The 13,616-nt window shown below is 37.9% G+C and overlaps 1 protein-coding gene across 1 annotated transcript in view; it reads right to left on the bottom strand.

The window, feature by feature from the left end:
* Nucleotides 1-11,884, bottom strand: part of LOC118592200 (UDP-glucuronosyltransferase 2B7-like) — a 250,379-nt gene extending 238,495 nt beyond the window's left edge. The window contains 4 exon segments of the mRNA XM_036201010.1: nucleotides 3,638-3,725; nucleotides 5,739-5,870; nucleotides 10,168-10,316; nucleotides 11,161-11,884. Of these exon segments, the coding sequence (XP_036056903.1) occupies nucleotides 3,638-3,725; nucleotides 5,739-5,870; nucleotides 10,168-10,316; nucleotides 11,161-11,884 (1,093 nt within the window).
* Between the last annotated feature and the right edge of the window lie 1,732 nt (nucleotides 11,885-13,616).

Here is a 13,616-nt window from a genome sequence, read left to right as displayed (position 1 = left end):
GTTAATTGCTGTTCTCTGGATGTTCTGGTGAAAAATTGTCTGTATTAAATAGGTTCATGACATAGCTCAGGGACAGAATAGTTGCTTAGCATGCATGTGTAAAGTCCTGGGTTCCAATACAAGACAAATAAATAGATAGATGGCTATACTCACGAAGGGATGTGAATGACTGCCTTTAGTGCATTAAGCAGATCTTCACTTGTCATCGTATGAAAGTCAACCGAAACAGCTGCTCCTTTGGCCACCATGTGAGCGACATTATCATGTTGTTCTGCAAATAAAGGGATGCCAACCATGGGGATCCCATGATGGATCGCCTCATAAATGCCGTTGGCTCCACCATGAGTTACAAAAGCTTTAGTTTTTTGATGACTTAGGATCAGAAGAACAACAGAAAACATATTAAATACAATTTATATGTAAGTATAAATCTATAATAAAGTGATCAAAGGGGCGGGGTATTTTTAACATAATAATTAAATTGAATTCCTTGAATTCCTTTAATATCTCAGAGCAAAAGTCATCCAAGTACACGGCAGAGTAACCAAGAATGCTACACCTACTGTTTTCTTTTCAATGTGATGCTAGGGCTTACAGAAGAATTAGTTGAGAGATTAATGACAGATGTGTCATGAGAAGACACTAGAATGATGGCAGGTGATTTTCAGTTGAACACACAGAGTACCTACCGGATGGAAGAAAATGAAGGTCTAAGGAAGCCATGTGTTTGCTATAACTTACTGACTTAAAGAGTTCATATGTTCTTAGTGCCACCTATCTCTCTCTTGCTTCTTCCTTCCATTACCCTCTTCCCAGGGAAACAAATGGAACCGAAGGTGCTTGAGGAATCAATAGGGAGACATTGTTGTGTAACCTTGCTTATTAGTACATACATAATCATGTGTGTGCATGTGTGTGTGTGGAGAGGGTAGGGTTGGAAGAAGTTTTGCCAAGTGTGGTGATGCTGGCAGTCTCAGGAACCATAGACTGTTATCAAAATATCCAGTGTCAGAAATGGAAAACTTCACTATCAGTTGTTGGTTTGGGGGCTTCTGTGTCCAGAACTCTTCCCAAACAATATAGACTCTAGCCATTGTCCTTGATTGCTTCCCAGAACTTGAAGATCAGACCCTAATTGCGGTTGGAAGATTTCTGTGTCTTGGCCGGCAGGTGGTCACAACAAACTCTTACATTCACATCCCCCAAGTAAACACACAGAGGCTTATATCAATTATAATTCCTTGGCCATTTGTTTAGGCTTATTATTGACTAGCTCTTACACTTAAATTAACCCATAATTCTTATCTATGTTTGGCCATGTGGCTTGGTATCTTTTCTCATTTCTGCCTTGTCATCTTGCTTCCTCTGTGTCTGGCTGGCTCTGCTCTTCTTCTTCCCAGAATTCTCCTCTCAGCTTGCCCCACCTATACTTCCTGCTTGGCTACTGGCCAATCAGTATTTTATTTATCAACCAATTACAGAAACACACATTCACAGGCAACAGGAAACAACATCCCCATAGGCACCTACTGATGAAGACACTATACTCTCAGACAGTAGGGACCTGGATGAATTGGACATGCAATTGACTGGAAACTTCCTCTCTAAGGACTTTATGGTATTAGAGCATGCTACATTAAGTATCGCTAGGGAGAAAGGTAATCCCAATCAATAATGCACTATCAGCTTCAAATCTATAAAGTGTACAATGACTGGCATGGCAAGATATCAATTAATTGGTTCTAAAGACTGGTGGCACTTTATCGTAAGATTAAACCAAGGATTGTCTAATTAGATTTTGCCGGTTAGCTCAGTAGTAATAAATTCAATGCATTGGTATTGTAAACCTATTCAACTATTCATGCCTGGAGGAGGATCATAGACCCCATAAAAGGACCCCCTACTGCCATTTTCCCAAAACCCAAGGTATTAATTTCTAACTACATTCTAAAACATTTATCCTTAAAACCACAGGTAAGTGTAGCTCCCACACCTCATCCAAATGCTTCCATTGCAGCAAGTGGACAATACTGCAGAGATCCACGGCTGGTCAAAATGAAGAGAATAAATGACCATTGGATGCCCAAGATCAATCAGCATGCTTACAGCAGCTAAACTTGTAAATCAAAGGCTTTGGAAACATTTTGGAAAAGGTGTGAGAAGAGTATAACCATTGGATGCCCAAGATCAATCAGCATGCTTACAGCAGCTAACTTGTAAATCAAAGGCTGTGGAAACATTTTGGAAAAGGTGTAAGAAGAGTATAAGAGCCAGAGGACCAGAATACCTGATGGAAGAAGTGTTTTGGAGATATTATAGGGATGTTGCATCCATGAAGTCTTGACAATGTGTTGGCCTAAATAAGACCTTCACAATGACAGTACCAGTTCACCTGCTAACATAGATAGGGGAAGTTTCACAGAGTCCTGTTCCTAGAGGAAAAAGATGTGGGCCAATCAGTGGCTACCATGATGGAAGAGCCAGGTCTCTCCAGTATGAACGCCCTCATATATTATCTAATACTCCATTGTTAGCCCTAAACACATGTGTATAACTAGGAACAATCAGTGAACTCGGTGGGATGGTGGGATGGTGGGATGGTGAGATGGTGGGATGGTGGGATGGTGGGATGGTGGGATGGTGGGATGGTGGGATGGTGGGATGGTGGGATGGTGGGATGGTGTGATGGTGGGATGGTGGGATGGTGGGATGGTGGGATGGTGGGATGGTGGGATGGTGGGATGGTGAGATGGTGGGATGGTGGGATGGTGAGATGGTGGGATGGTGGGATGGTGGGATGGTGAGATGGTGGGATGGTGAGATGGTGAGATGGTGGGATGGTGGGATGGTGAGATGGTGGGATGGTGGGGATGGGTGAGATGGTGAGATGGTGAGCATGGTGGGATGGTGAGATGGTGAGATGGTGGGATGGTGGGATGGTGGGATGGTGGGATGGTGGGATGGTGAGATGGGGGATGGTGGGATGGTGGGATGGTGGGATGGTGGGATGGTGAGATGGTGAGATGGTGGGGTGGTGAGATGGTGAGATGGTGGGATGGTGAGATGGTGGGATGGTGAGATGGTGGGATGGTGGGACGGTGGGATGGCAGGGGGCAAAGCAGGAGTTGAAGGAGGGAGAAGCCGAAAATGATGTAAATAAAGTACTCATGTATGATTGTCTCAAAAGTGAAACTTTTCATTTACTAAGCCTGATACAGGCTTTTTAAGGCATCCAGGACAACTATGGTAATCACAGTGTTATATTGTTTCATGATAAACATTGTGAATTTTTCTGATGGAAAATATTGTCATTGATAAGTAAAAAAGGGCTGTTGTTTATTAGCAGTTTTTTTTAAATTCTACTTTAGTAAGGGGAATAGTTATAAAATTGAATCAGTAAAATCCAAGGTATGTACAAAACACTCTCTATAAGAGGCAGTTGCTTTTAAAAATGTACACATTGTTTCTGGAATAGAAAAATACAATGTCAGCTCATGTTTCATTTTCTTTCAAGTTTAAAAAAATCAATATTTTAAAATTGGTTTTATTTTTGAGTTTTCTAAAAGGAGTCAGTTCGTTTCCTATTGGACTACAGTCTGTGACGCATGTTTTCAGCATTTGTTTCCCAGAGTCTTACCTAAAAGGTCATTCTGAGGCATCCACTTGAACACCCTAGTATTGGGTCCTAAGGTGTCTGGTTTCTCGCCCTCAAATCTCCAAAGAACCTGTTAGAGGTTGGACAATAATTTAAACCAGGATTCAAAACTTAAAATACAGTATTTAAAAAGTTAGATGGTGCTTAGCTAAGTGCCGGTCACAGGCCATGTGTGGAAACCAGAAAAAGTGACTTTAGACAATAAGAACTATCAAAAAAGTGAGACAGAGTATGGCAACATCACCTCTGTTTCTCTTGATAGTTAGTCAGTTGCATGTCATCATGATTTTTCCATGTGAAGTTACATACATACACGAGAGAGATAATAAAATGTGAATGTATTTATTTCTTAAATTTTATGTGGTCATAATTCAGGTTCAAGGAAGAATGATTAAACTTTATGTGTATTTGCTATATACTTTTAATTTTCCATTTCTAATTTCATGCCAGTTTAAAATAACCTCAGATTTTACTTATAGTCATCTGTCCTGTTATTTTAATAGAATTTGGTATTTTTAATTACTAATTATTTATTTTTTAAAATTACTCCATATTCCTAATTTTCTCTATATAGGAGTTTTTTTGAAAAGGCACCATCATGGAGAATCAGAGTATGAGTCATCTGTCCATCCCATCCTGACAATGATCTCACAGAGTGTAAGTGTTTAAATTGTCCACTGACTGCCAGTGATGTGGTTGCTGGCAGAGCATTTCCCCAGGACATAAAGGTCCACAGGCTTGCTTGCACCCTTCTGCATGTTAAGGAGGTGCTGTCTCCACCATGAAAATAGCAACCACAGAGAATGACTTTGACATTTTTTTAAAAACAAGCAAAAAATAAAAATCTAATATTCTTCATCTTTTGGTGAGAAATATGTTTTACTTAGGATCATAAGAAACCTAGAGCATCTCATACATGAGTCACATCACTGTCACTGAGACTGAGTATTCCTTTCATATAGAAAAGGAAGCTGGCTTGCTGCTCATAAGCAATAGTAGCTGTAGAAAAAAGAACAACATCCTAATGGTGCCACATTGGTTCCTTAGGATAGATTGCACAACACTTTGAGGTTAATATGCTTTTTAAAATCCCAAGCAGTTCTAAAGCCAGACCACACAAATGGTGCTAACTTTAGAAATCTGAAACTACCCTCATAAATTGGAGCTTCACCTACATGTTTAATATCTGTTTGCTGTGAGATGTTTAAACTTAGCTTCAGGATCACAAGGAAAACCAGCACTAGGGATTGCATGGAGACTTCATGTGAAAGAAAGCTAAAGTCTAGTTCCTAAGCACTCCAGATTGAAGTTCAGCTGTGGTAAATTATCTTCCTATACCTTATGAAGAGAGCCAGCATGAAGCTTATTTCTACTGGACTATCCCTTATTTCTCCATTTGTTCCTAAATGACAGACATGTTGCTCTCCTGGGTTAGAGACATAGTCCCATGGATGATGTTTGATTACGGATAGTTCACTGTAAGGGTAGGAACCACTCCACCCTCTCATTTACATCATCCTGTTAGGGGTTTTGGCAGGTTCTACAAGGGCCAATTCTGATTTTCTCAGTGAACATGGTACAAAAAGACTGAGGTGCAACCCTTCTGTCTTTCTCTGAAAAGGCTCCTGAATGGTAACTAAGCCACCCTAGTTCAGAAATCTCATAAAGAGTGAAGGGTTACCTGGGAAGTCTAGATGCTACTACAAGTCTAGAAGTCTACTATATGCTATACTGCAGACATTGTTTTCAATATCTGCTAGTAAAATTATTAAATAAAATTCATTTTCCCTGAATGTCTAGTTTTAAACAAGGCTCAAGAAAAAAGGAGTGACTTGAGAATTTAGTTGTTTTTTTAAATTTTGCTTATATTACTGTACTCACTCACCATGCTTCTCTGTGATCACAATGTTTATGTCAATGTCATTGCCAGTCAAAAACACATTATGTATAATCTGTTATATTTATCTTTATTTTTAAACTGGTTAAGGCAAATCATAATACTTCATTTTACATAAAGGATCCTTCCAGGGTCAGACCTTTCCAGAAGTTAATAAACTTGTCTTCCATGAGGGCACCATTTTACCTTTTGTGGAATCTGTGCCAGGGCTGACGCAATTGTGTTGGCTCGTTCTTGTGATATGTTTCTGATCATTGATCCCAGAGAAAATACCACCACACCATGTTCCCCAGAGCTCTGTGCAAACTCTTCCATTTCCTGTGGATACAGAAATTGTTTTACTACTGAAAATCAACAGCAGATGAAATGCTATTAAAATTGCCATTAAAGTAGGAGAACAATGAAGTATTATAGGACTGATAAGTACTACTGGTCAAGCACACATAAGACAATCATTGCTGTCTTAATCATTCATGGAGAGCACCACTATGTATATTCCCATCTTTGAGCAACAAGTATTCCAAGTATTATGTTCTGAAAAAAATTAAAATTGCAATATGTCCCTCATATGAGGTGATCAGAAAGTTGTAACCCTCATTTACATTTCTTTCTTTTCTTTCTTTTCTTTCTTTCTTTCTTTCTTTCTTTCTTTCTTTCTTTCCTTTCTTCATTCCTTCCTTCTTTCTTTCTTCCTTCCTTCCTTCCTTCATTTCTTTTTTTCTTTCTTTCCTTTCCTTTTCTTTTCTTTTTTTTTTGTTTTTTTCAAGACAGGGTTTCTCTGTGTAGCTTTGGAGCCTGTCCTGGAACTTGCTCTGTAGCCCAGGCTTGCCTCAAACTCAGAGATCCGCCTGCCTCTGCCTCCCAATTGCTAGGATTAAAGGCATACACCACCACTGCCCAGCTACATTAATTTCTTAACCTATAGAAAATGTGATTTTCCCCTTTTCTTCATTTCCTGGGACCAGTGGTGATTTAATGTAAATAAGGATAGTGATATAAAACAATTTATTGCTGTGACTAATAAGTACATAAGTTACTTAATATAAACCTTGCACCCTTGTTGATTTAGTTATTAAAGGATTCTGGTAAAACAATTAAAAATGTAATATTTATATATGCAATTTGTATAATTATTTTTTATTTTGTTTGAAGAAGGTATTTTTATTGTTTATAAAATTATGATACATATTTATTATACATAAATTAATTTTCTTTGCATAGTTCAGATACATATACTATGTAGTATTCATGTATCAGTATTGTAAAGACATGATACAATTTATAAACTTCAGCCAGGCGATGGTGGCTCACGCCTGTAATCCCAGCACTTGAGAGGCAGAGGCAGGTGGATCTCTGTGAGTTCGAGGCCAGCCTGGGCTACAAAGCGAGTTCCAGGACAGCCTCCAAAGCTACAGAGAAACCCTGTCTCAGAAAAAAAAAAAATTATAAACTTCTGATTTCTGTTTTTCAGGAAAGAAGTCACAAGAGTGTTTGATAAGTGATAGAAAAGCAGATAACTGGGGACAGAAAAATATAAATTTTAGCATTTATTTTTACTTAGTGTGTGTTCGTGTGTGTGTGTGTGTGTGTGTGTGTGTGTGTGTGTGTGTAAAACAGTGACCATTAGAAGGGCAGAAGACAAAAAAAAAATGTTCAGAAGTTTTCCCTTTTTGCCATTTATGTGGATGAAACTCAAGTTATCAGGCCTTTAGTCTAGTCTTTTGCCTGCTGAGCCATGTTTTCAGACTAAATACAGAAATTTGAACACAGAATAAGACAAAGTTTACAATATATAACTTAGGTTAGAATCTTGTCTGTGAAACATAATAACAATGGTTGTTATAACCAATAATAATCACTGCGTTGTTGCATATTGTTTTTGAAACATAATGACAACGGTTGTTATAACCAATAATAATCACTGCGTTGTTGCACATTGTTTTTGTTGTTTTTTTTTTTTTGTCTTCTTTCCCTTGTTCTAATACTAATAACACTGCCCATTTCTCTTAATGGAAATCGAGGAATCCTTCAAGTACAGGATAAAATGTGCAAAACCTACACACGTGTGGAATCATCCTTTGATCATAGGAAACTACTGTGTATAGTCTAGATGTCAACATTCAAAACTATTGCTGGATGTTAACCATTTAAAACTACTTCAGTGGTTGGTGAGAAGGCTCAGTTGGGAGGATTCTTGTTACCAAGTCTGATGACCTGAATTTGATCCTGTAATCCCCATGCTAGAAGAAAAAACAGACTCCTGGAATTTGCCTTTAACATTTATACATATGCCATGATGTCCTTCTCCCGACATGCATACACAGTAGTACATATGCACACACATACATCACACAAATTAAAAATAAATGAAAAATACTTTAATGTTATATGGTTGCTAGTGATATACAATTGCAAGAATTTTTGGTTATCATATTATATGTCATTAAAGAAAGCTTACTTTCTATAACTGTCTTACAACTGTTGTGGTGATATATTGTGTCCCCCAATGTATTGTGCACCCTAATAAAGTGTATCTGACGATCAGAGGAAAAAGCCAGCCACTATATTAAACATGGAAGTCAGGCAATGGTAGCACATGCCTTTATTCTTAGCATTTGGGAAGCAGAGATCCATCCGGATCTCTGTGAATTCACGGCCATATTGGAGAACAGAGCCAGGCTTGATGACACATGCCTTTAATCCCAGCACCAACCATAGAGGTCTGCAGGTCTGTACAGACAGACAGGAAGGGATATAGCTGGGTAGAAAGAGGAAATGATATGGCAGAATGGAAAGGCATACGAGTAGGTATACAGGAAGTAGGTCTCTTTGAAGGTTCAGGGCTGTTAAAGTGAGGTTGGCTGTGGCTTGTCCCATTCCTCTGATCTCTCAGTTTTAACCCCATTATCTGGCTCCAAGATTTTAAATTATAAGATCATTTAACAATTTATCTTACAAACTTATAGTGCATTAATTAGTAGACTGAAAGCAAGGAAATGTTGAGTTTTCTTATGAAGTAATTGAAGCCAAAAATTCATGATATTGAGGAATGGTCTTCTGCTTATGCTGATACTGTTGAAGAATCTTGACAGGACACATTTTAGGTTTACACTTTTTCATCCTGTTTCCAAAATTTATACATTTACTTTCATAAATATATATGGTATATATCTTTTAGGACACTGCCCGAGAATGTGTTAAAATTCTCATTATTATTGGGCAAGATAAATATAAAGTTTCTTCAAATGTAAGATAATTAATAATTTTAGTAAATAATTATGGTTTGCATGCAAATGTCTCCCTTTGTGCTCACTGGTAAATCCTTTGGCTGCTGGTCATTGCATTTTTGCGGGAGTTTTGGAAACTTTATGAAGAGAAGCCTACTTGACTCCATCAGGTAGTTGTTTTCTTGTGTTGGGGGCAATCCAACTAATGCTCTGCTTCCTTCATGGTATGGACAGTTCCTTCCATACATTTCTGCCCCCAATAGAGTCTGCCTTAATCTAGGACCAGCACCAACAGAGCCGAGTCCTGAAACTTCCAAGTCCATTACCAATATAAATCATTTAGTACTGTGGTTTGTCAGGAATGTTGCCTCAGTCTAACAGTAACAACAAAAATACCCATGACAGAAATGTTCAACATTAACTTGGAATTACCCACTTAGAAGCTGAGATACTTAGTTTCACTGGTTTCAATCTTTCTTCCAAAGTCCATATGATCTAGTTACTGTTAGATTCTGATTAGATGTACTGAGACCTAAGAGTATTCTATTCTATGCTCACCTTTTTGCTATCTAAACTGTAACAGCAGCCTCCTACAGGTTCTTTATTTCCAGTCTCGTTTCTATGCAACACAACTCAAGGACTGCATCTTGAAGGTGTGTTTTTTTTTTTTTTTTTTTTTTAATTTTAAAGAAAATCTGACCTTACTTCTTCTCAGTTCACTTCCCTTCTCTGTGGTCTTAATGGCATAATTAACATTTTAATCACTTTCCTACTGTGAACTTTTACATAATATGTTTATCAAAAGCCCCATGCTGTCTATATCTTCCTGCTAAACCACACATGCAGTCCTAACTTCTTATCTTCTTATATCGTCTTAGCCTTATCCTTTGACCTCTCTTTCACATCTTAGGGTTTTCTGTTTTGTTTTGTTTTGTTTTTTAAATCAATGATTTTAGGATGTGTTTTATTATTTCTATTCAATGGTCTCTTTATATTATAATCACTTCCTTAAATACATTCCCATACAATTTTTATTGAGTATAGTTTATCTTTCAAAATGGGTTTGGCTTAGGCAGAAACTTCTCTATGTTGTTTCTCTGCATATGAAGAACTTATTGAGATGTATGCTAATCTTTTGATAGTTTTTGCATGAATGTGCATCACTTTTTTATAGCATTGAATTAAGCTGTTTCCCCAAGGTTCTCCTGTTATTCCACAAATGGAAAGAAATGCATAGATTTGTGGCTGTTTTAACTTTGAGCATCCACTTGGCAGGATGTTTTTCCCCACTTCTGATTCTTTCTCAATGGAAGAAAAACTGAAAAAAAAATGGTGTAGAACCATTTTTACTAAAATGAAACAAAACTAAACTAAAAGAGTGAACTTACCTTAGGCAGGGGTTTGGCAGGTTTGCAGTGGAGTCCTCCAACAAACTCAATGTTTGGTAAAGATGGGCGAGGAAATTCTAAATCCCAGTAGGACCGAATGAGCCACATTTCTGCTTTCTTCATTGTATCAACCATAGTAGTAGGTCTTCCTAAATAGAGAAATGAGTTGGAGATGTAAGAGCAAAATGGTAATGAAAGTATTGCCACGTGAATAAAATATATATTATCTGAAAAATGTTGGAATGATTTTACTCAAAGAAACAAAGCGATCATTCATGGAACAAATATATTTACTTTATGTACAAAGCAATTTATTTGTGGTTTATATAATATAGGCATATTAAAGGTAAACTTGAGATGAAATGCTAATGTTACCTCAATAATTCAGCAATCCTATTCATTATATAATCCACGAAGCCCCTATCTATCTGCCATGCATTTTGTTCTTCGCTAAGGCTTCAGAAAAGCAGATACAATTATAAAGGAGCATTCTAGCCCTAGAGTCAAGCTATCCGAGCATAATTATGGACACAACTTTTGCAGGAATCATGCCAGTTTCTAAAACAAACAAGCTATCCCTTAATTCTTTGTTTCCTGAGTGTTAGACCTGGAAGAATTTCTGGCATCTATCTCTACTTTCATTTGTATTAGCAATGTAATAATATGTATTTCTTTGTAGAAATATTTACACATATTATCTGGAAAGTTTTCAGAAAGCATGAGAATAGAATTTTTTGCTCTTGCTTAATTGTGACTTTCTTTTTTAAACTAGGAGACCATGACTGCCAATGATACCAACAATATATTTGGATCCAAGCTTCAGTAGTTTAGGTGTTTAAAATGGAGGTTTGGACATGATGCTGTAGTGAGTTTGTTGTGCAATATTATATTTCATTTAATCATCTCAGTGTGAAAGATAAATTTGCACCTAAGAATATCTTTAAGAGCAATGAAAGGTAGGCCCTCACCCTGCTGATGAGAGACACAACTTACCTAAAATTTCACTGAAAAATGGATCCCAATCCTTAGCAGGAAATGACTCATAGAAAAAGTCAAAATAAAGCAAACATACCATATTTTCTACCCTCTCCACGAATGTCATTTGGCCACTTAGCCCTGACAAAACAATAGGTACATAGGAGGGAGGGAGTATAAGTCCCCCGCTGTACTTTTCTATTGCGTAGCCATTACCAAAGCGAAGACTGTACACAAAGGGTACTTGGAGTAACTCAGCTATCAGCTCACCACAGGGACCAATAGCATCTGAAAGAACAACATCAAACTTGGATTTCTGTAGTTTTGATATAAGTTGTTTATTTGAAACTGCTTCTCTACAAAGCTTTAACCACAAATCAGAAAATTGCCCAAACATTATGTTCATTGATGGGTAATATCTCCAACATGTATCTTTTGGCACATCATATACCCACATATTGACCCATTGGGTAAAAAACTTCTCTACTTCATCATTATTGGAAGCTGTAGGAAATGTTTCATATTTAAGACCAGATGGTTTTTTGGGATCAAGGAAGATAGAAGACGAAGGTCTCAAAACAGTCACTTCATTACCCCTTTGTACAAGTTCATCCAGTATTATCTTTAAATTCATCCAGTGACTGTATTCCATTGGCCATACCAACACCTTCCCACAGTTCCCATATCTGAAGTAGCAACTCATCTGTAGCAGGAGTAGAGCAGACATCCACTTCACAGGCATCCTTGAAATCAAAGTCCCTCTGTTCACAGCATGTTCCCTTCTGTCACTACTTTCACTTTTATCTAAAAAGAAATTAGCCCAGAAGTTAATGTATAACTTGCATTGATTAAAGCTGGTAACTGAATGATCATCAGCATGTTGAAGGACAAATAGAGAAGGCTAAATTTATTTGCTATCTTTTTACATGAGTGTGTTTAATGTCTCTTTTATGATGAAGAGTTTGCAATAAGCCAGGAGGTGATGACTGCATGTTCCATCATCTATGGTACATACATACTTGAATAGTCTATGTAATGTCTCTCCATAGCAGTGAGAGGAGTAATGTGGTTGCTTTCTGAATTCTCCTCTAAACAAAATGGAAATCACATTAATTTACACAGGAGATCATTATTTCTTCCACAGCCTACAGAGTTGGAAATGGTCTTCACCAACCCCACATCTGACAGAGGGCTGATATCCAGAATATATAAAGAACTCAAGAAATTAGACATCAAAATGCCTAACAGTCCAATTAAGAAATGGGCTATAGAACTAAACACAGAATTCTCCACAGAGAAAGTTCAAATGGTGGAAAGACATTTAAGGAATTGCTCAACATCCCTTAATTATCCAGGAAATGCAAATCAAAATGACTCTGAGATACCACCTTACACCTGTCAGAGTGGCTAAGATAAAAAACACAGAAGACAGCTTATTCTGGAGAGTATGTGGAGCAAGGGGAACTCTCCTCTACTGTTGGTGGGAATGTAAGCTTGTACAGCCACTTTGGAAATCAATATGGCACTTCCTTAAAAAAATTGGGAATCCATCTCCCCCAAGACCCAGCTGTAGCACTCTTGGGCATATACCCAAGGAATGCTCAATCATACCACAAGGGCATTTGCTCAGCTATGTTCGTATCAGCTTTGTTTGTAATAGCCAGAACCTGGAAACAACTTAGATGCCCTTCAACTGAAGAATGGATAAAGAAAATATGTTACATATAAACAATGGAGTACTACTCACCAGAGAAAAACAATGACATCATGAGGTTTTCAGGCAAATGGATGGATCTAGAAAAAATCATCCTGAGTGAGGTAACCCAGACTCAGAAGGACAAACATGGTATGTACTCACTCATAGGAGGATACTAGATATAAAACAAAGATGACTAGACTGCTACACAACTCCAGGGAGGCTACCTATTAAACGGGACCCTAGGAAAGACCCAGGAATCACCCAATGACAGAGAAATGGATGAGATCTACATGAACAACTTGGACCACCGTAGGAGTAATGAAGGGCAAGATTTGAAGAAGAAAAGAAAGCTTAAAGGAGCAGGAGATCCCAGCTGGATCAAGAACAGAAAGGGAGAACAAGGAATAACAGACCATGATAAATGATGACCACATGAGAACAGGAATAGGCAGAGTGCTCGAGAGGTCTCCAGAAATCCACAATGATATATCCTCTGTAGACTGCTGGCAATGGTTGAGAGATAGCCTGATCTGACCTAGTCTGGTGATCAGATGAGTAAACACCCTAATAGTCATCTTGGAACTCTCATCCAATAACTGATGGAAGTGGATGCAGAGATCCTCAGCCAGGCCCCAGGTGGAGCTCCAGGTGTCCAACTGTTGAGAAAGAGGAAGGAGTGCAAGAGCATGAATTGTTGAATCCAAGATTGCAAAAAGCACAGGGGCAAATAGCCAAATGAATGGAAGCACATGAATTATGAACCAAAGGCTGTGGA

Source organism: Onychomys torridus, chromosome 10 (genome assembly GCF_903995425.1).
Source record: "Onychomys torridus chromosome 10, mOncTor1.1, whole genome shotgun sequence".
In the NCBI taxonomy this organism is placed as follows: domain Eukaryota; kingdom Metazoa; phylum Chordata; class Mammalia; order Rodentia; family Cricetidae; genus Onychomys; species Onychomys torridus.
The sequence above is the reverse complement of the archived record's forward strand: the minus strand, read 5'-3'. Positions and strand labels throughout refer to the sequence as shown.